At 43.8% G+C, this 24,006-nt stretch overlaps 1 protein-coding gene across 5 annotated transcripts; it reads left to right on the top strand.

The window, feature by feature from the left end:
* The first annotated feature begins 4,482 nt into the window (after positions 1-4,482).
* On the top strand, positions 4,483-23,899 carry LOC121567488 (SID1 transmembrane family member 2). Of its 5 annotated transcripts, none has more exons than XM_041877563.1 (27): positions 4,483-5,215; positions 5,582-5,706; positions 9,448-9,612; positions 9,918-9,963; positions 10,282-10,383; positions 12,984-13,067; positions 13,222-13,387; positions 13,643-13,736; positions 13,845-13,903; positions 14,120-14,131; positions 14,879-14,926; positions 15,327-15,401; positions 15,621-15,683; positions 16,125-16,243; positions 16,369-16,442; positions 16,802-16,868; positions 17,044-17,117; positions 17,215-17,338; positions 18,700-18,817; positions 19,084-19,220; positions 19,541-19,649; positions 19,902-19,978; positions 20,530-20,576; positions 21,152-21,374; positions 22,450-22,560; positions 22,820-22,933; positions 23,164-23,899. In XM_041877563.1, the coding sequence occupies exons 1-27, from the start codon at positions 4,994-4,996 to the stop codon at positions 23,224-23,226; spliced, it is 2,718 nt and encodes a 905-aa protein (XP_041733497.1). In that variant the 5' UTR covers positions 4,483-4,993; the 3' UTR covers positions 23,227-23,899. The 5 variants fall into 5 exon arrangements, 4 of the variants coding, with proteins under 4 accessions (XP_041733497.1, XP_041733499.1, XP_041733498.1 ...); XM_041877565.1 differs by having other exon boundaries at positions 21,152-21,257; XM_041877564.1 differs by lacking the exon at positions 15,621-15,683.
* The last annotated feature ends 107 nt before the right edge of the window (positions 23,900-24,006 follow it).

A 24,006-nucleotide genomic window follows, 5' to 3' on the forward strand; every position in this document is an offset into this window, starting at 1 on the left:
ATTCGTTATTCACTGTGTTTTTATTCCTCATATCACTATTTATATTTTTTATCTTTTTATCTTAAACTATGCATTTTTGGAAAAGGACCCGTAAGTAAGCATTTCACTGTTAGTCTACACCAATTATTTACGAAGCATGTGACAAATAACAATTGATTTGATTTTGATTTGAACATGACAAGGCAGTTCAGTTGGAAACAGTGCCTCTTCTGGTGTAAGACCCATCCTGCATCCAGGCAAGATTTCATTTATTTCAGGAAAGGCCTGTGTAAACAGGCTTCGGTCATGTGTTGCATGAACAGAGTTCCAATAATTACAGGAAAAGGGGAATGGGAATAACTTAAATTGCACCAACATTTAACCCTGCACCTATCCACTATCCACTATCCCCAAAACCCCCTCATCCCATTACTTGGCTCTAAACTATCCTACACCAGGCCGTCTGCCTGGGAGGATGGAACCCCTTCTCTCAAAACTTCCTGTAGATCTTCTGCACTAAAATCTCTCACACCCAAATATTTATTTGCTGCTGCAACCACCACATCTAGCTTCTGTGATTTCCGCTCCATCAGTGCAGTGCAGTTGATCACCATGGCTATAAAGGCAATCCAACCTTACTAAAACTCATCCTCTCTGGCTCTTTCTCTTCAGGCCTACTCACTGGGGGCATCCCAGTCAATTCACTCACTCTTGGGCTATCCTCTACTCTCTTCACTACCTCAGCATAGGAAACGTTTTGCCCCACTCGAACTCAGTCAATCTCAACCTGTATCTCTCTCACAGGGCACTTCGGATCCCCAGCTGCATGGGCACCCCCACAGTTGACACACAGTGTTTTCTCTATCACAACTGTACACTCCCTCTGACTATGCCCTCCTGCACATTTCTCGCATCATGGGATCTCCCTTCTACACACTGCTGCATCATGTCCGAATCTTTTAAACCTAAAGTACAGAAGCGGGTTCGAAACATAGGCCCTCACAGAACAGCAAATATAACCTAATCTGACTTTATCAGGTAGAAACTCTGTGTCAAAGTTTAACAAAACAGACATCGGGTCTACGTCTCACCAAACGGCGGGCGTCACAAATACTAGGAATATTCATTTTCATTTGATCCACCTCTACACTCAACGCTACCTCACTGATCACCCCTTTTAGCAGCGCCCTGCTCTGGAAAGCAAATCACACCACAGGTTAAGCCCCGAGCTGCGTGACTCGAAGCGCAGATAATAAAAAAAAATACATAATAATTCCACTTCTCGAAACATTCACAGATGTAACCATTCCCAGTTTGTCTTTTACCCTGCTTGACACAACGTATGGATCGGCCAAAAAGAAGGAATCCACTCTTTCCAAAAAATCTACCAGTCCAAAATTATCTCTGGTAGGACTCTCAGGGCAAATGTTGGAATACTCTATCACACCTCTCGTCGCAGGTAGGTCCACTATATCCTAGACTGGCTCAACTTCAGAGCGCTCACCACTGCCGACTGACTCCATTTCGAGATTATCACGGTTCTCAAGAGAGCAGGCAGGCCTATAAATAAGATTACTTGGTTTGCAATCAGGAGATGTAGGTATGTACACCTCGAACGAAGGTGTATACTCGGGAGACAATCTCTGATCTTAACAGCGGCATTCTTACGCTTTCGCGTCATCGCACTTCCCTGAATGTATTCTCTACCCCTCCCATTCAAGGAGTTCTAGGAACCTGAGCCGCTTTGCACCCGTCTATGGCCTGTGATGTGAATGGGCAAAAAAGTGTGAGGGAGCGCCCTTCTCAAATCGAACAGTAATCTGCGCCACTTGGTCATGTTGTCATCAGTAACAATAATAAGAATATATTTATTTTATATAGTGGCTTTCATTGCAAGTATAATCTCAAAGTCGCTTAAAAAACAAAATAAACAAAAAACAATTAAAATAAAACAAATGTAGGAATAGGGCTATTCTTGGTCAATGGTCTCCACAGCTTTAGATGATAGGCCGTTCAGAAGGGTAGTATCTTGAGAGGAGGGAGCATACATGGTACAGCAAGGCAGGGAGGTAGAGACATCTGACAGACAGGTAACGGAGCTCTTCATCATCCGGCACCTCGTCGTCTTCGATAGTCACAGCTCCTCCTCCGTAGGTAGGCTTGATTGTCCACTACTGAAATGTAGCACACATCTTGATGATGCTTCGGAGACTGTAAAAGCGCCAATATAAGACCACCACACCTCAGCAGTGGTTCAGAAAAGCCCCCTACGAGCCTCTGCATCCCCTCACACAACAGTCCACTTCCCTCTAGGAACTGGGGCAAGGGGGCAAAAAGCCGATGCTGTTGGTCTGGTGTTGCGGCATCATTCAAATCATAGTAAGCTAGCTAGCTATCCAAGCCAAATATAAACTGACTTGCTTGACATAATCAGTCCTGCAATTCCGTGGGTCACCACCAATGATTTATATATACATCATTGGTCACCACCAGATATTTAAGTTAATCTATCAACAAGTTTTCAAAACCCCAAAAAGTTTGTTAAAAAAATGCTATAAAAAACACTTACTCATTTCAAGGGTTTTCTTTATTTTTTACTATTTTCTACATTGTAGAATAAGTGAAGACATCAAAACTATGAAATAACACATGGAATCATGTAGTAACCAAAAAAGTGTATATATTTTATATTTGAGATTCTTCAAATAGCCACCCTTTGCCTTGATGACAGCTTTGCACACTATTGAGATTCTCTCAACCAGCTTCATGAGGTAATCAGACCCTCCACTCAGTACTTTGTTGAAGAACCTTTGGCAGCGATTACAGCCTCGAGTCTTCTTGGGTATGATGCAACAAGCTTGGCACATCTGTATTTGGGGAGTTTCTCCCATTCTTCTCTGCAGATCCTCTCAAGCTCTGTCAGGTTGGATGGGGAGCATCGCTGCACAGCTATTTTCAGGTCTTTCCAGAGATGTTTGATCGGGTTTTCAAGTCCGGGCTCTGGCTGGGCCACTCAAGGACATTCAGAGACTTGTCCCGAAGCCACTCCTGCGTTGTCTTGGCTGTGTGCTTAGGGTCGTGTTCCTGTTGGAAGGTGAACCTTCGCCCCAGTCTGAGGTCCTGAGCGCTCTGGAGCAGGTTTTCATCAAGGATCTCTCTGTACTTTGCTCCGTTCATCTTTTCCTCGACCCTGATTAGTCTCCCAGTCCCTGCCACTGAAAAATATCCCCACAGCATGATGCTGCCACCACGCTTCACCGTAGGGATGGTGCCAGGTTTCCTCCAGACGTGACGCTTGGCATTCCGGCCAAAGAGTTCAATCTTGGTTTCATCAGACCAGAGAATCTTGTTTCTTATGTTCAGAGTCCTTTAGGTGCCTTTTGGCAAACTCCAAGCGGGCTGTCACGTGCCTTTTACTGAGGAGTGGCTTCCGTCTGGCCACTCTACCATAAAGGCCTGATTGGTGGAGTGCTGCATAGAGGAACTCTGGAGCTCTGTCAGAGTGACCACCGGATTCTTGGTCACCTCCCCCGACTGCTCAGTTTGGCTGGGCGGCCAGCTCTAGGAAGAGCCTTGGTGGTTCCAAACTTCTTCCATTTAAGAATGATGGAGGCCACTGTGTTCTTCAGGACGTTCAATGCTGCAGACATTTTTTGGTACCCTACCCCAGATCTGTGCCTCCACACAATCCTGTCTCGGAGCTCTACTGAGAATTCCTTCGACCTCATGGCTTGGTTTTTGCTCTGACACACCTGTCTATATAAGGTTACACAGTTGACAGTGCTGCCTTATATAGACAGTTGTGTGCCTTTCCAAATCATGTCCAATCAATTGAATTTACCACAGGTGGACTCCAATCAAGTTGTAGAAACATCTCAAGGATGATCAATGGATACAGGATGGACCTGAGCTCAATGTCGAGTCTGATAGCAAAGGGTCTGAATACTTATGTAAATAATGTATTTCTGTTTTTTATTTTTATTACATTTGCAAAAATGTATAAAAACCTGTTTTCGCTTTTTAATTATGAGGTATTGTGTGTAGATTGATGAGGACATTTTTAGAATAAGGCTGTAAGGTAACAAAATGTGGGAAAAGGAAAGGGGTCTGATTACTTTCCCGAATGCACTGTAATTGACAAAGTCAACGTTTGAATGCAGGAGGGTTGTATCTTAATTATGCAGAATTTTGATCTCTACAATTTCCCTGTTACACCTAGAGAGTTCGCTACAGTTCGAGTCAGACCTCACTTTCTTGAGATATCCTCGCTTAGTCTAGTAGGAAAAATGTGTTTCTCCTTGCTGCCTCAGTACAATAATAGATCTAATACTTGCTTTATTTCAAAGCAATATTGTATCTATTCGTTATGTCAACATTTACTGGAAAACATTTGGTTATTTGCATTCTATTTCTATGTTTGGGCTGTAAAGAATGACGTCATTACGCCGTGCTTGGCGTGCGTGGGGAGTGTGTGAGAGAGAGCGAGAGAGACACATATTTAACCCCTCAAACGCCGTGGCCAGTCGATTCAACAGATGCAAACAACGTTCATTTTACGGTACCTGATATGATCGACACTATACAGGAATATGTCAACCTAAATGATAAAATGCGGATGATATTAAATCGTTCGGGATCTAGCTCGCTAGCCAGTAGTAGCTGTGTTATCGTCTAGCTAACGTTCGTTTAAGTCGCAGTAACTGTTACGGAGGTGGAGTGGCTAGCTTGTCAGCTGGTGAAACAGGAGGAGCGGTGTGAATGTAATACATTAATCATTAGCTAGCAAATGTAGCTAGCTGGCTAGATTATCACACTAGGTAGTCCTTCGCTATCAACTGTTCTGTTGTGAATGATCAATTACAACTGAGCTCTCTAGTCTAGTTAACGTTAGTTAGCTAGGTTTGCCATTCATTGCCATTATTGTCATCCAACGTGTCAATAAGTGCATTTTGGTCGTTTTGATCGACAAACTGTTGCTCAGCTAGCACAGCTATTGTTGACAAATCGCAAGGAAATGGTTTTGAGGAGCTGTTGTAAATTTGGCCAAGTTTTAGTCTGGTTCCGACTTGGTTATGTGGTGCTGTTGTGGTTATGTGTAACCCACTTTCGGTGCGCACGGGCAGAAACTAAAACGGTGGTCCAAAAAGATGCAGAGTTTGATGTTACCTACAACGATACGGTTACGAGTGACAACCAAACCATCTATGCCTTCAATCACACCGTCTCCAGAAACAAGGTGAGTACATAGTTCAGGTCACAAATCCCACTTTGTTCTTCGATCCTGCTTTTGCACAAACCCCCACGGCATGGCGTTTGTTGCAGCCTAATACTAACACACCTGTTTCAACTAATCATGTTAGTACTAGGCTGCAATTAAACCTGCGCATCCGGTCCCCAGTACTAGGATTCAAGAACACTCAACTACTGTCTTGTTATGAGTAGCCTAATTTGGTTTTATAGTAAGATAGGATTGCGAAAAGTGATCAATACAAAACTTGAGTGTGCAGGTGTATGTTTGTGATGGGTGTGTGCGCGTATGTATTGTATGTTGTTTTACTTAGATACAGTGAGTTTCTCTAACCCTCTCTCCCTGCCCTGGCAGACGGAGGGGGTCCGTGTGACTGTGGACGTACTGTCGGAGGGGGCAGTGAGCAGTCCCATCCTGTTTGTGGTCAGACAGAAGCAGGCCGTGCTGTCCTTCCAGGTCCCCCTCATACTGCGTGGACTGTGAGTAGCCTACCCTGCTGGCACACCTGGGGTGCGTTCAGCAGGACACAATGTCATGGAACGTTCAGACCGAAGCATTATGATATGTAGAACAAACATGCATCTCTGACATGTAGAATAAGGACTCAAGTCGGCTCTAATCAAGACATTTCTATCTGCAACGTTCCACAATGTTGTGCCCTACTGAATGCAGCCCTGGCACATCCTGGTTCTGTCCCTGTATTATGTCACCACACCATTTTATTATGTCAATATCCATTTGAGATGCACCTGGGCATATTCATCTAGAGTGGAGAGGAAGTGTGATACATGGTTTGGTATTAAATTGTCAAGTTCAATCAAAGAAAACAACAGAAACCAACAGGCCATACAGTTGTGCAGCCTCGTCCTAGATGTTGTAGAGGTTTTGTTTCTCCTTGAGTGTGTTTTTGCTGTGTTTCATTATGTAGGCTAGATATATTGACTTAGTCGCGGGTTGAAGATACAATGAGCACCAAAAGTATTGGGACAGTGACACATTTTTGTTTGTTTTGGCTCTGTACTCCAGCACTTTGGATTTTAAATGATACAAGTGCAGACTGTCAGCTTTAATTTTAGGGTATTTTCAACCATACATAGTCCCCCCCCCCCATTTTAGGGGACCAAAAGTATTGGGACAAATTCACTTGTGTATCAAAGTAGTCAAAAGTTTAGTATTTGGTCCCATTATCCTAGCACGCAATGATTACATCAATTTCTATTGGGCACAAAATAATCTGAAACTAAAACAAACAGCAAATGGGGGAACTATGTACAGAAAGTGCCGTAATTTCGAAATGGTTCACCCAATGTGGATGAAAATACCCTCAAATTAAAGCTGACAGTCTGCACTTCAACCGCATAGTCCTTGTATCATTTCAAATCCAAAGTGCTGAAGTACAGAGCCAAAACAAAAACAAAATGTCACGGTCCCAATACTTTTGGAGCTCACTGTATGATAAACATTACAGAGAGATATGCAGTAGAAGTACTGAATGGGTCAACTGAAGGGAGTTGTGGCAGGGCAAGAAGACATACAAAGAAAAATAACTGCAAATCCTCTATCTGGCGGTTAGGAGTATTGGGCCAGTAACCGAAAGGTTGCTGTTCGAATCCCCAAGCCGACATGGTAAAATCTGTCGTTCTGCCCCTGAGCAAGGTCATTAACCCTAATCGCTCCAGGGTTGCCGTCAATGGATGATCCCTGGCCTTGACCCCACTCTCTGAGGGTGTCTCAGGGGGAGTGGGATATGCAGTGAAACACGACTATATAAGCACCCCCTAATTATTATATGATGTAGCCTAGGTCTAAGTGTTTAGCCTGAATGCGGAGTCTACCTGTTGGATCAGTGTATCATTTTAAAAAAATTATACAGTATCCCAGGGTCTCCCAAACATACAGTATCCCAGGGTCTCCCAAACATACAGTATCCCAGGGTCTCCCAAACATACAGTATCCCAGGGTCTCCCAAACATACAGTATCCCAGGGTCTCCCAAACATACAGTATCCCAGGGTCTCCCAAACTTGGTCCTCGGGACCCGAAGCGGTGCTCGTTTTGGTGTTTGCCCTAGCACTACACAGCTGATTTTAAATAATCAACTAATCATCAAGCTTTGATCATTTGAATTAGCTGTGTAGTGCTAGGGCAAAAACCAAAACGTGCCCCCCTTGGGGTCCCGAGGACCAAGTTTGGAAAACGCTACAGTAGCCTGTCTTTCATGGCTTAATATAATCCATGGACTTACCAGAACATCCATGTCAGGTGATAAAGCCATCTAGTTGAGAGTGAGTCATCGTTGAACCTTGAACTTTCACTTCCACATAAGCATAAAGCATAGGCCTAATTTCCCATAGACACTAGCCATAATTACAGTACTTGCTAGGTTGTTGGGGTTTGGGAAGTTGCAGACCGTGGGTATTTGTCATTTACACAATTTTTTTTGTTGACACAATTTGACAGGCCAATTCTCAGTTCCTTTTTCAGCAGTGGTTCTTCTTATCATAATTTCCCCACCATTGGTACTGTTATGAGCTGTCTGCAATGGTCATGGTTGTTTAGTTCAACCTTAAAATGGCTTAGGCTGCGTAATATGAAATGGCACCCTATTTTCCCTATTTTTACATTTTAGTCATTTAGCAGATGCTCTTATCCAGAGCAATTTACAGCAGCAATTAGGGTTAAGTGCCTTGCTCAAAGGCACATCGACAGATTTTTCACCTAGTCTGCTCGGGGATTAGAACCAGCGACCTTTCGGTTACTGGCACAACGCTCTTAACCACTAAGCGCTACGTAAGTGCTATATAATATATATATATATATACACAGTGGGGAGAACAAGTATTTGATACACTGCCGATTTTGCAGGTTTTCCTACTTACAAAGCATGTAGAGGTCTGTAATTTTTATCATAGGTACACTTCAACTGTGAGAGATGGAATCTAAAACAAAAATCCAGAAAATCACATTGTATGATTTTTTAAGTAATTAATTTGCATTTTATTGCATGATATAAGTATTTGATCACCTACCAACCAGTAAGAATTCCGGCTCTCACAGACCTGTTAGTTTTTCTTTAAGAAGCCCTCCTGTTCTCCACTCATTACCTGTATTAACTGCACCTGTTTGAACTCGTTACCTGTATAAAAGACACCTGTCCACACACTCAATCAAACAGACTCCAACATCTCCACAATGGCCAAGACCAGAGAGCTGTGTAAGGACATCAGGGATAAAATTGTAGACCTGCACAAGGCTGGGATGGGCTACAGGACAATAGGCAAGCAGCTTGGTGAGAAGGCAACAACTGTTGGCGCAATTATTAGAAAATGGAAGAAGTTCAAGATGACGGTCAATCACCCTCGGTCTGGGGCTCCATGCAAGATCTCACCTTGTGGGGCATCAATGATCATGAGGAAGGTGAGGGATCAGCCCAGAACTACACGGCAGGACCTGGTCAATGACCTGAAGAGAGCTGGGACCACAGTCTCAAAGAAAACCATTAGTAACACACTACGCCGTCATGGATTAAAATCCTGCAGCGCACGCAAGGTCCCCCTGCTCAAGCCAGCGCATGTCCAGGCCCGTCTGAAGTTTGCCAATGACCATCTGGATGATCCAGAGGAGGAATGGGAGAAGGTCATGTGGTCTGATAAGACAAAAATAAACTCCACTCGCCGTGTTTGGAGGAAGAAGAAGGATGAGTACAACCCCAAGAACACCATCCCAACCGTTTCTGTACCAAATATTAAGTTCTGCTTTTCTGATGTATCAAATACTTATATCATGCAATAAAATGCAAATTAATTACTTAAAAATCATACAATGTGATTTTCTGGATTTTTGTTTTAGATTCCGTCTCTCACAGTTGAAGTGTACCTATGATAAAAATTACAGACCTCTACATGCTTTGTAAGTAGGAAAACCTGCAAAATCGGCAGTGTATCAAATACTTGTTCTCCCCACTGTACTTGTGTACAGTAGTGCAATTATGACACTACATAGGGATTAGGGTGCAATTTTGGACGTGACCTAGTCTAATACAGGCCTTTTATGTTCTATGAGCTCAAGTCTGTCATCATGATTTGTATATTGAGCTACCCTCTTGGCCAGGCCTCCCTTATAAAAGAGGTCTTCTGACCTCAATGGGACTTTCTGGATGAATACAAATGGAAACAGAAATGAGTGGAGAAGTATCTCTTTGCCCCCCCCTCCTTGCCACAGGTACCAGAGGAAGTACCCCTATGCCCATGTGGGCCGAACGCTGTGCCAGCCCCCCACCCGCACCCTCACCGAGACCCAGTACTTCTTTGTGGACGTGTCCACCTTGTCCAGCTTGGGAACCCAGTACCAGCTGAGGATCAGCCGCGTGGACAGCTTCACCCTGCAGTGAGTCATCTTCATCAGGGATCATTACCATCATGCTAGCTAGCCGAGCGAATACGTGATATCTGATATCTGGTTGCGGAGCTGCATCACTTACACAGCCTCCCACAGCAGTACATATTCAATACTCTCAGTCATCATAGTGTATATCACTATCATGCTACTGCGCAGAGTTGGTCTAATTTGCATTGAATACTGCCTTCTTGCCTACACACAATCGTGACTGCCTATTTCTACAGCAGCATCACTCATAGAGTAGAGATGGCGTACTGTATGTGTGACCTGACCTAATGTCTTCTTCATTACAGTACAGACAAAAAGTTCAGCTTCACTGCCTCACCATCCCAACCCCAGGTAAGAAACATAGTCACTCACACCCATACGCACACAGCATATTTCCCTTAAAACACTTCTACTGCACATGTGGCCATGAGAGGTGTGTGTGTGTGTGGAGAAGACGGTTGGGTACTACCTCCTTACAGTGCCTAAGTCTAAAGGCCAGGGCCAAGAAGGGGATTGAGATTAAAGAAGGAATGTGTGTGCGTGATCTGTTGAGGTGTTGCATAACAGAGATGTCGATGAAAATATATATTGTTACATCATACATTTTGTGTGTACACATGTTGTGCGTTTGATCCCTTTTTTAATTATAACTCTGTTTTTCTCTCTCAGTACTTCAAATATGTGTTCCCTGACGGAGTGGACACGGTCATCGTCAAGGTCAACTCTGAGATGACCTTCCCGTGCTCTGTCATGTCCATCCAGGACATACAGGTAAACTAACTTGACCAAACCTGTACATTAGGCACCAGAGGTGGGACCAAGTCACTCTTATTCGAGTCACAAGCAAGTCTCAAGTCACAAGGTCCGAGTCTCAAGTCGAGTCCCAAGTAGAACAGGTCAAGTCCAAGTCGTGCATTCTAAGAGCGAATCGAGTGATACGTTTTCAAGTCAACTATTTATCGAGGCTACAGGACAGCCCTTTTCATTATTTAGTCTACAACACATTTTGATTAGCCTATGTAATTGTAAAATATGGACCTTGTAGTAGTCGTAAGGGCATGAAATCAGCAGAAGGCAAGGCATGTTGAAGTGCTCAGTGTAGATGTATTTACAGGTCTTGGTGATCCAATGGTGAAAGTGCCATATCATACAAAATATACAAGTAGATTGACCAAATATACATGGGCAATAGCCCAAAAGAAATAGCCTCTGTATCAGGCTTATTAACCTGTCCTATCTGAATGGACACAGGTAGAGGGCAAGACTGTACAGCCTCGCCTTGAGAAACCAAATCGAATCTGTCTAACAGGAGCTCAAACAGGTAGACCTGCATGAATAATATAAGCACTTGGACCCCAGGACCATACAATTACCCAATTGGCAATTACAACCAATAAACTGGTTCTACAATGTAAAAGGCAATTTCCACATCCATTGTTACATTGGTACATTCGTCTTAATCAGATTGAATGATTATTAATGATATTTCAACACAATGCATACATGGAACAATCATTTTATCTTATTCAACGTTCTGACTACAAAGCATGGAGCGCAGGTCACGTAGCCTATTTCTATGCTCACTGAGGCGCGCGCGCTCCTATTACGCACAACCAGAATGAGAGAGACTAATGGTGCTTTCAAGACAACTGGGAACTCTGAAAAATATGAGGTCAAATCATGACATCAGTGATCTTCAGGTCTGAAAGTCGGAGCTCTAGAAAGAGGCCCGAGTTCCCGAGATGGAATTCTGAGTTGGATGACCGTTCAAAACGATTTTTCCCAGTCGGAGTTCGTTTTTTTCAGAGTTCCCAGTAGTCTTGAACGCGGCAATAGGAAGACACGGAACCCGTACAAAGGAAACCATATATTTAATTAAATAAACAGAACTTCTACCTCATGAGTCTTGTGAATGTTCATGGGCACAGTAAACATCACGCCACTCAGTGGGTAAGAAATGGTTGGCAAAATGAAAATGTATCGTAGTCCTATGAAACAGAAATGTGTATGTGTTGCAATAAACGGTACGGGGATGGAATTATTTCAAATGATTTTAGTATTAGATGGAATATAGATTAACCACAGGGCCTATGCACGTGTGAAAGCAACAGCAAACATGTCAACAAGAGGAAAAAAGCACTTGCCACTGGCGGGAGTTTGGAGAGTGCAATTGAAGAGCCTCGCCAATGGTGCGTCTTCGCCACAGTAATAATTCATTTTAACAACAAATTCCAAATGCAAGCTTCATGAATAAATGATCAATTTCAAGCAATTGTTACATACCAAAAGACCAGTAAGCCTATGCTAGTCATTGTTACCCCATTGCTGATGAGCTTGCAAAGTAAACAGTTAATATTCTTGATCACCAAACAATTTTTGGAGCTGCATATTTATTAATTTATTTATTATGGCAATCCTCTTCCTACAGTTTGAGGTTTGCGCTGCACCCAATCCTATAGCTTGTACAGCAAATCAGCAATCAGTTTGCTAGCTCACCCAACCTGTGTTGATTGACAGTTTGCTGGTCCAATCAGAGTGCCGAGTGTGCGTTTCACTAGCCAATCTGTTTTAGGTTTTTTTGCAAGGGCGATGCTGCAGGTACTGTCTCTGGCTGCGTGTGGAATAATCCACGTAGACTCTGTGCCACAAAATGAGTGACAGACAAAACATTACAAACCCTGGCCAGATAAATTCAAGTAATCAGTCTCAAGTCAAAGTTGAGTCTTGAGGCTCCAAGTCAAGTCATTTTATTTTATATTGAGTCTCAAGTCATCATGTGACTCGAGTCCACAACTGTTAGACACCAATCGGAAGTAAGCAAACTGAAACAGGGACTGTTGAGAAACGCTAAAATAAACACTTGTTTTAGTTTTCTGTAGCAAAACTTTTTGCTATGGTGTACCCTAATGAATATGGCCATGACCTTAAGTCTACCTGCATCTACTGACCTCACATGACATCACCGAACTGTGGTCCCTCAGCCTATTGTCTCCAATGGCTAGCCTCCGATTCATCACACAAGGACAGTGTTGAGTTCATTCTGAGCACCCCAGCAACCACTGACTAAACAGCTGTGAATTAACTTGTGAAATGCACTTGTTTTACCCTAAAGCAGCTTGAAGCTGTGAAAGAGAGGTGTTACTAAAACGCAATGTAAAGCTCTGTCTGGTGTGTAATCAGCTCACACTAGGGGGAGGGGGGTCTCTGAAATGTAGGCCAATCTAGAAATCTGCATTCCACACACTTGATGGGGAGTGCAGAGGTGCCTGTTGCCGTGGCAACCACATTAGCCCTGGCTGCACCTGTTCTTCACTCAGACAGACACTCGTTCCTCTCTGATTGCGAAATTCTGTGTTCTACCTTCTCAACAGTGCCCAGTGTATGACTTGGATAACAACGTGGCCTTCATTGGCATGTATCAAACCATGACCAAGACAGCTGCCATCACTGTCCAGGTAAAATACACACAAACACACACACTGGAGAGATCAGGTAATTGTTCAATAAATACATTTTTACAACTCACTTGCCACAATGGACAACCATTGAATCTACTCTCTTTCTCTCTCTCGTTCCCCCTCTCCCCTTTTCTTCTCTTGTGGCTCTCAGAGGAAGGACTTCCCTAGTAACAGTTTCTATGTGGTGGTGGTGGTGAAGACTGAGGACGAGGCATGTGGGGGTCCCCTGCGCTTCTACCCCCTCCGTCCAGATGAGCTCACCGATGCCGGCAACCGCAGTAAAACTCTGGACGTGGTCGTCTCACCTGCTATCAACTGTGAGTCACTCAGCCAGGCAGGCCAAAGGACTTCAGCGCCATCAAACAGTACATCAATGTAGCAGAGAGAAATGTTAATGTCGGACTCTCTTTCTATTCATCTCTGTTTCTCTCTAACACCTTCTCTCTCTTTCGCTCTCTCTCGTCCTCTCTCTCTTGCTCTCTCTTCCGCTCTCCTTTCTCGGTCTTCCTCTCTCTATCCCTGTCTCTCTCCCTGTCTCTCTCCCCCTCTCTATCCCCCTCTCTCCGTCTCAGCGGATGTGTACGTGATGGGCATGCTATTCTGCCTGAGCATCTTCCTGTCCTTCTACCTGCTCACCTTCCTGGTGGCTTGTGTGGAGAACAAGAGGTCTGTTGATCGCTTCACTGTCAAATACAGTAAGTACATTATTTCATACACTGTCATATAGAGGCTTTGGAACTCAAGTGTGTCTCTCTGGGTCTTTTCTCTGGTCAGGATGCACAGGAGGAGGGAGGGGCTTCTGAACCCAGTGGTCATGTCGCCCACGGAGACAGGTATCCCAGCAACCCACTACAATGGCACATTCCAGAAGGGTGTACAGGGGAGAGAACTATCTCTGTAACTCCGTATTTAAGATTGAAAATGTGTTTAAGATGGATGCGTACCATTAACAGTTGCCCCATCAGATGAAGGATTACTGATCTATTTCTCTAGGTTTTATATTTGAATTTGTCGATTTTGCTTTCTCCCCATGCTAATCTTTGGCTCAGCCTCTCTACTGGGTAAGAATGGAGTTGGAGTAGTGAGATATTGCCTGTGACTGAGCTTCTCGCACAGTTTCACTCTACTTATTACCCTTCGTGCACGCTATATACATTATTACACCCATCTCAGTCATTATCACCAGTATGATGTCATCCAGTGGAGGGATGACAGCTTATCATCTGGGTGGCTGAGGAATCATCATCATCATGCATGTCTAATGAATGACCTGCACCACTGTTGGGGTCAATTCAAATTCAGGAAGTGATTTCATTTTAAAATATGGAAAAACATTTGAAATATATATGTTCTCCTTCTCAGTTTGAGAAGTCATTGAAAATACAAGCCCCTTTTTCAATTATTGAATTTGAATTTCAGTTTACTTCCTGAGTTGCCTGACTTCACAGCATTGTCCAGTGCATGGATTGGATGGTCATGCATTGGATGATATGATGGTTACGGTGGTTTGGTTCCAATGGGAGTCTGACTGAAAAGGACTTCTGTTTCAATAGTCACTCCTTATCTCCCATTGGACTCACACCCTAGGGTACTGATTAGCACCCTTGCATTAACCCTTGCCTCACTTTTCAACCTTGCCTCTGAACCCACAGGGCATGGTGTGGCCTCTAACTAACCAGTCATCTAGATGCTGTGGTAGTGTGTAGACTACTAACTGCTATGGTGTCATGTGTTTTGTGTGTGTGTGTGTGTGTGTGTGTGTGTGTGTGTGTGTTTGTTTGTGACATTATCTCTACCTGTTACCACAGGAAAACCAGGTGTGACTCCAGTCTCCCCCTATGAATACGGTTGCTTTGGTGAGTGAGTGTATGATCATTTACTTTACAAGTGTGACGATGTTTGAAATGTTTTGAATGAAAATATTGTCAATCAATGTAGCTAACTGAGGATGACAGGGATTCCACTGTTGTAGTTCTGTTGTCTCATTGCTTTGTTTCTGCACATGGTTTTCCTCGTGAATGTGCATTCCTTCCCTACTTCCCACAAATCTAAAAGCATTGGATTGGGGGAGTCATGGACTAGTTGCACTTTTCACCATATTTCTTTTACCAGTAATTTCCTTTCAAATCAGTGAAGGGAAGTGAACAAGCGCACACTTTGGGAGGAAGGAGAGATAATTGGGACATAGCCAAAGTGAATACTTACACCACTTCAAGCACTCTTTAATGTTGTTTCCCTCTGGTATTGTTTCTACAGCGGACAACGCCAGCACGTTGAGCTCAGAGGCCATCACAGACAGCATAGCATCAGATGCCAACTACGGATACATGGGTATGGAGCAGAATGACCAAATACAGATGCATATTTACACACACACACACACACTTATACTGTACACACACCGATGTGCAAATACACACAATGGGTCAACATGGCACAAAATCCGTCTTCAAGTTATGTTGCACAGCATTTCACCACCAAACTGGCCCTTGATTGGAGGGCTGCAGAGTGCTCTTGTTTCTTATTGGTTTATCTGTGTTTGTTTATCAGGACAGGAGACTTTGAAACGCAGACCATTCCTAACTGCCATCCACCACGTAGCCATCTGCATTGGTGACACTCACTGCCTTAATCAGCCAGCCAATTGCATCCCTTCACTGTATGAATCGGCACCATGTCAATCACTTTGGAATGTGTTCAAGATCTATACGCCTTTTGATGTAATTTAATGCTCTGATGACCACAGATGGAGACCTCAACCAAAACGATCACATATGGTCAACAATCATGTTTGACTGTATGCAGAGATAATGATGGAATGTTGAGGATGATTTCAATGATACATTTTGCAATTATCAGGAATGCGTCATTGGGCAGAATCACCAATCTATTTAATACGTCCCAAATCAGAAAAAAATAAATCTAAGCCGTAAAACATAAAAACTATAAAATCGAGAAATATAACCCTCAGTCACTGACAAACTTAGTTACTGTTTCCTCTCTCTTTCTCTCTCCCTTGCTCTCTGTCTCCCTCTCTTTCTCTCCGTCTCTCAGAGCGTTCGTTGGAGAGTGTTACGGGTCGTAGTCGTCAGGAGTCTCTGAGCTCAGTAGAGGAGGATGACTATGACACGTTGGCCGACATCGACTCGGACAAGAACATCGTCCGCACCAAGGTCTGGCCCGTCCCCCCTCTACCTCTCCTCCCCTGTGCATCACTCAATATTATACTCATCTTCTGTTGTTTTTGTTTACTTTTTCCCTCCCAATGAAACTCTTGTGGTCGCTTGTCCTTTTGCAGAAGTACCTGTGTGTGTCGGACCTCGCTCGCAAGGACAAGAGGGTTCTGAGTAAAAAGTACCAGATCTACTTCTGGTGAGTGGGACGGAGAGTTACCTCAAAATCTGTACATCAATGCTGGGGCTATAACCCTATGGCACCCTCCACTCTATCAGTACTCTAGTCAAATGCATGATAACAAATCAAATGAAAATGTATTTGTCACATACATGTGTTTAGCAGATGTTATAGCGGGTGTAGCGAAATGCTTGTGCTTCTAGCTCCGATAGTGTAGTAATATCTAACAAGTAATATCTAACAATTTCACAACAATTAGCTTGTGATCAGTTGCTTATTTGGATAGGGAAGTAAGTTTGTTTTGTATCAGTCAGAGTGTATAGTAATTGTACTTCTATCAGTGTCATGGCGGTTAATGTCAGTGTTCCTCTCATCAGGAATATTGCCACCATAGGTGTGTTCTACGCCCTCCCTGTCATCCAGCTGGTCATCACTTATCAAACGGTACTGTGTGCTACCCTCACTCACACTCCAACTGCAGATTTACTACATTATTACAGAGTTATAACAAGTGCATTTGTAGTGTGTAAAGGAATTGCCATCAAGTGAGTAGATATGACTGTAGAATCCACACATGGTGGGTAGTGTGTTGTTGTTGATATGTTCCTCTCTCCTCCAGGTTGTCAACGTGACAGGAAATCAGGACATCTGCTACTACAACTTCCTGTGTGCACACCCCCTGGGGAATCTGAGGTGTGTGTGTGTATCATAAGGGGAAAGCCTATGGCTGTGCATGTAGTGTATGACTTGTATCATTCATGACATTCCTTCTCTACCCTCTGGTGTGCAGTGCCTTCAACAACATACTGAGTAACCTTGGTTACGTGATGCTGGGCCTCCTCTTCCTGCTCATCGTGCTGCAGAGAGACATCATCCACAGCAGAGCGCTGGACCACAACGACCTCAACGCGCTGGTGAGAGATCAAACTGCGATGGCGCTTTTGTTTTTATATATTTTGGGGGGTATTTTGTAGTTGTCTTTTATTGACAGGTGTAGATTAGAGTATGTGACGGGTAGAACTATGACAGGGGTACAGTACAGAGGAACTGGGGGATCGAACCGCTGCCTCCAGGGGCAATATGTGGTCCAGGGGTGGCAGCACAACCTCTAAACCAACCCCTGGCACAGATAGTGTGTTATAGCAGTGGGATGCACAATGGAACATGAAATGCACACATATTGGTATTTCCATGTATGGAATTCATATCACCACCCATGATGTTGAAATTAGGGTTTTGTCCAAATGATATTTCCTACAGACTATGGAATGTTCCATACCAGTAACCAGGTTTCCATCCAAACTTTTTATGTGAGTAAAGTACATTTCACGACATGCCTGATGGAAACAGCAAATTTGTCGGTAAACTTTCCAAATGTCGACGAAACTAAATATGCTAGACAAGGTGGGTTTTATGGGGGTTTTGTGTAGGTCAAATTAATTATGTAAGACATTTCGGTGGAAATGCCTTTTATGCGCAAATATTGATAAAATAACCATCATATCAAAGTAAACTTGGAGTCATGCAATGATATGTTGTGTGGTCCTCCCACTATGATTAGGGAAAGCATGTGGCTTATTAGGCTACAGATTAAATAAGTTATGATGAATTTCACAGGGTTTTGATGAGCTTGAGGCTCCTTTCCAATAACTATCTTATTCTGGTGATATGATGATTGATGTTAGGCTGTAAAAATAAAGTAAAAATTCTCGCTCTTTTGTCTAAAATCTCATGTAGGCTATGCCCGCACTGTATCTGCCAGCTGTTGGCTAGAGCGCTCGTGCCAAGACCATAGTGGGCACATTCCCTATATAAAGGAACATTTTTAGTGACAAAACCATCAGTAGAGTTGAAAATGTGATGGAAACCCATTTAACTTGTCAAATTTAACCGCAAAAGTTATTTTTATGTGTACTGCATCATCAAAGAAAAAAATGTATGTCCACAACTCTGGTATGCTCCCAGGGTGATTTAATCAGACGCACAATAAAGACAACGTTTCCATCTACGTTGGCTCTTCGTCAGGTCATACACCACTGTGAAACACACCTACTTAAATAACCTCTAGAGGCATAAACATTGGATATGCATATTGTTCTCTTTTCACTACATCATCACACAGTCTTTTATCCAATGTTGGTGGGAAAATGTGCATATTTTTTTATGCGGATTTTAGAATATTTGCATGAAAATCTGTCGCCAATTGGATGGAAATCTAGCTAGTGACAATTATATCATTTCGAGCCTCTGTCTCTCCCTCCCTGCCGGCCTCCAGGAGTGTGGCATCCCTAAGCACTTTGGGCTGTTCTACGCCATGGGCACAGCTCTGATGATGGAGGGGCTGCTGAGTGCCTGCTACCACGTCTGCCCCAACTACACCAACTTCCAGTTCGGTAAGACTGAGAGACTAATGTCATAGTTGGATAATTGGGAGATCCTGAAGATACTGTAAAACAAATCCTCAATAGATGGGACTCACAATCAGCCTAAGTCCCAGATCGGTTCATGTTGTCTTGCCAACTGCATTGCTGTGACTGCAAGATGGCACAAACAGATCTGGGACTCGGGCTACTTCACAATAACTGTACTGTAAGATATTCTGTATTGTAAGAAATGTCATTAATGTCACCCTTTCCTCCTCTGTCTCCCTGTCTGTCAGACACCTCCTTCATGTATATGATAGCTGGGCTCTGTGTGCTAAAGCTATACCAGAAGAGACACCCAGATATCAATGCCAGCGCTTACACTGCCTACGCCTGTCTGGCTGCTGTCATCTTCTTCTCTGTGCTAGGAGTGGTGAGTGACTAGGGGCATGGACACTGGCAGAGACTGGCAGAGGCAGACAGACAGAGACAGACAGGTAGAGAGAGGCAGAGACAGACAGGTAGAGAGAGGCAGGCAGGCAGAGACAGGCAGGCAGGCAGAGACAGGCAGGCAGGCAGAGACAGGCAGGCAGGCAGAGACAGGCAGGCAGGCAGAGACAGGCAGGCAGGCAGAGAGAGGCAGGCAGGCAGAGACAGGCAGACACACAAAACACCCAACAGTAGACTTTCTGCAAGTGTGAAATTCCTGATGATGGAGGTGTGTGTGTGTCTACCTGTGTGTGTTGTGTCCAGGTGTTTGGGAAGGGCAACATGGTGTTCTGGATCGTCTTCTCTGTCATCCACATCCTGGCCACCATGCTGCTCAGCACCCAGCTCTACTACATGGGCCGCTGGAGACTGGGTAAGGAGTCAATCAATCAATCACATTTATTTATTTGTTATTTTTAAAAGCCCTTTTTACATTAGCAGTTGTCACAAAGTGCTTTACAGATACCCAGCCCAAAACCCCAAAGAGCAAGCAATGCAGAGGCAGAAGCACAGTGGCTAGGAAAAACGACCTAGAAGGCAGGAACCTAGGAAGAAACCTAGGAGTAAGGGCTAGTAACATTACAGGGGCTAAGGACAGGTGTCAGTCTATTTGTTTGTGTTTCAGATTCTGGCATCCTGCGCAGGATTGTGTATGTGATCTACACCGACTGTATCCGCCAGTGCAGTGGCCCCATGTATATTGTGAGTATACATCAGGGGAGAACTACTGCCCCCTCTCATTGAAGACCCGGAAGTTCAAGGCTGACCGCGTTACTGCAAGCATTGTTTGCATAAAACACGATCCTCCATTATAGTGAATGGAAAAATGGCAATCTTCGTGGTCAATCTTTGTGTAACTAAATACAAATGTTTTGAAGACAATCATGGTACCAATAATTGCTTCTAATGAACCAGATGTACAGTATGTCCTTGAACCGATTTTATTTTTAAATCACACACAGAAGAAGTTTAATTTAGTTTCTAATGGCAGCCTTCTGTAGCCCGGTTGGCCTTCAACTTGAGTTACTCCGTGAGAGGGGGCAGCACTGAGCTAGGCTGCAACGTCACTTTCTAGAGTAGCTCAAACTGCGCATCTTATGTCTCCATGAGACGCCATCTTAACCGACTTAATTTGGCTTCAATACACTATTGAGTCATCACATAGGAATGAATGGTGTCATGTGATCGATGGCTTTGTCCATTCATATATACGTTCAAGTAAACATTTCTCGCTCTCTCTCGCTCTGTGTTAGGACCGAATGGTTCTGCTGGTGATGGGAAACATAGTGAACTGGTCTCTGTGAGTATTTCCTTCATTCACTCACGATCTTATTCAGACTGGACTGCCTTTACTGCAGTGTTCTTTATATGTGACACATTTTTTGATTATTTTGTTTTCGGTCAGGTTTGCAAGGTACAATACAGATCTGAAATCTTAATTTGATCACTCAAATTGCATTAGGGTTTAAAGTGCATTAGGGTTTAAAAAGGCTTCTTAAGTTTGTAATTTCCACTTTAAAATGTCAGACTTGATTTGCCTTAACGAAAAATGTATCAAACCCTACAAAAATGTCCATTAATTATAATCCACATAATAATTCACATTTCCTGTTGCTGAAGGATTTTTTTCCTGCTGTGAGAAACGGGGTCAAATTAAGATGGCAGATCTGTACATTGTTTGACATCATCATACAGTGTTCTTTATCAAAGGTCTTTCATACCTACTTTAAGTGATGAATGTATGTCCCTTTCTGTCAATGTGATTTATTGCAAGGTATCCATTTACTCTGTAGAATAGTCATTACACACCCACATCTATGGGTGGAGACTTTAGTAGAGTAGACAACTCATCACTGTTGTGTTCTGTCTGTCCAGAGCTGCCTATGGGTTACTAAAGACGCCCAATGACTTTGCCTCTTACCTGCTGGCCATCGCCATCTGCAACCTGCTACTCTACTTTGCCTTTTACATCATCATGAAGGTGTGCGTGCTGGGGGAGCGTACCGGGGGCCTTCAGATGCGGCTTGTGGGCGTCCTAGAGCAAACTGGAGAACGCCTTCGTGAGAGTCATAATACGTTCGGGACGCTACAGACGTTTGTTAGAATACCTATTTTTTGGGATGTCTTGTGGTCTGACAAACACCGCTCTAGCTTTGCCACCTTTCACCGCAGATGCGGAAGGGCGATATTGGTGGATGCGGCGGATTGGTGGATGCGGCGGATTGAGACACAGCCCATGCAAACGATGTCTCTAGCTTAAACAGATGGATTTTGATGGGGATTTTGTTATGTTAATTAGAAATTGTAGGCTAAGGGTTAAAAAATGTATAATAAATATTATCTTAACTAACTTCTACAAAATAAAGATCTGTCAATCAGTGTGATTCAGAGGCAGACAAGAAGCCCATCTCTGTAGCTCCAACACCCTCAGAATAGCTTCCAGTTTCCTCCATCGCCTCATCATCAAAGAGCCACTGCTCGTCACTCCTCCCACACCAAAGCCTTAGTCCTCTCATGGTGTATGATGTTCAGGGTCTCTCTCACTGTCACTCTGTAAAAGAGAAAACAGCGCCTCACCTCCCTGTACAAGTCGACCAGACGGCTCTGCTCCTGCTCAGGCAGGTACTAGCTGTTCTCAAGGACCATGGCCATGTGTCTGAGCTGGTTTGTCCAGTACTGTTCGCACTGCCACAGCCCCAGGCCGCCCACCTCCACATGTGCCATCCATGGTACAGCCTGGACAAATTGATGGTTATAGTCGCTCATTATTGAGAAATTGATCAATCTTCGAAAGCAGGAGCAAGTCACACTTCTAGTCTTGAGGTTGCTGCCACCAAAACTGAGTTCCAAATCAACATTGGCACCTAACACCCAAACAGTCTCAATTCGAAACATTCCACTATAGTTGCTCTATTCAATTGTTGAAAAATGTCAATGTGTTTTTATGATTTAGAATCACCATGGGAATGAAAGATGATTTTAAATCATCAATGATTCTGACTCTTAGCAACAGACATTCTAAATTCAAACATTCTACCAAATGTGCTTTGTTTGATTGTTGACGTATTCTAACAGTATTGTATATAGAAAGTGCACATCTGACACATGAAACAACAGAACATGTTATGGGTGTACAATAACAGATTGTTGTGTTTCTGTGAATGTGTGTGTAGCTCCGCAGTGGTGAGAGAATCCAGTGCATGGCCATGGTGTGTATCCTCTTCACGGCCGTAGTGTGGGGCTTCGCTCTCTTCTTCTTCTTCCAGGGCCTCAGCACCTGGCAGGTCAGCATCACACACACCTACTACACACACACACACACACACACACAGACTATGACCTTACAGCTCAGGGGCTTCCACCACACGAGGAGAGGTTTGGGAACCCATGCCCTATGGGACTCATGGTATCTGTAGTACCACACTTGAAAACATCACATGCTCACACACTACATGTTTACACATCAGAGTTCATGGTCACATAACCCCAACATTCAAACGTCACTGTGGCGTTGACGGCTTTGTCCCCTCTCCCCCGCTGTAGAAAACCCCCGCCGAGTCCCGGGAACACAACCGTGATTGCATCGTGCTCTCCTTCTTCGACGACCACGACATCTGGCACTTCCTGTCTTCCATTGCCATGTTTGGTTCCTTCCTGGTGAGTTTGTGTGTGTGTGCACGCCTCTGGGGAGGACCATGTGACACTCATTTCATATTATTATAAAATGGAGGGGAATACACAGATTTCGCACCATGGTTATTGCACACGTCATTCAGTAATAGGAAATCATGAGTGGCTGAGCATTGATGAAGACCTCACATTCCTGAACCATACATACCCAGATAGTAACATCTCAGATAGTGACTGACTCCTTTGCTTTCTGACAGGTTCTCCTCACCATGGACGATGACTTGGACAATGTCCAGAGAGACAAGATTTTCGTCTTCTGAGAAAGCAACTCTCTGGCTCCGCCTTAATGTTTCTCGCTGGCCAATAGTGACACAGTGGCAACTGAGACACCCAATGGCCTGTCTCCCTGACTGCAGGCGGGCTGGGCATCTCTCAGCCAATCAAAGAGCTGGGGAAGGACGGTGCGCCGTCCCCCGAGTTGGAATCTGTATGGACACTCGGCGTGCCAATCAATGAGTCTGGTTCACCAGGACATGCTGACATTTCTCCTTACTGCCATCCAATATTACAGTGGTCGTTGTTTTCTTATTGCGGATAAAGATAATGTTAACAGTTCGAATTTAATTTATATTGCATCATTATTGACCTGCAACTCCATCAATGCATTTAAACATGTATAGACTGTGTGTGCCTGTGTATATATGATTGAGCATAAGTGTGTGTGTGTGTGTGTGTGTGGGAACACACTCCATGTCCAGTCTGTGGCCTTTAATATTCTAATCATGTGCGTGGTCTGTATGTATGTATTTCTATGGCTCAGTCGGATACTGTACGCCGGATGGGAATGGATCTGTCCCTGAGCGATAAATGATTGTATTTTAATTACTAACTACGTCCTTAGCTGGTGAGGAAAATATATTTTGCACTGTAGGATAGGAACTTGGGACTATGTGATGGAACGGTTACTGAATAAAGTTTGTCCACGATGATAAAGGTGTATTCCTTAGTATAATCTGTCTCTAGGTTTTGCATTTGAAGTTACTGACAAGCAGGATATCCAGACTTGTAAGGACCTGGGTTGTGTTCATTAGGCACCAAAT

The sequence above is a fragment of the Coregonus clupeaformis genome, chromosome 6 (genome assembly GCF_020615455.1).
Source record: "Coregonus clupeaformis isolate EN_2021a chromosome 6, ASM2061545v1, whole genome shotgun sequence".
Lineage (NCBI taxonomy): Eukaryota > Metazoa > Chordata > Actinopteri > Salmoniformes > Salmonidae > Coregonus > Coregonus clupeaformis.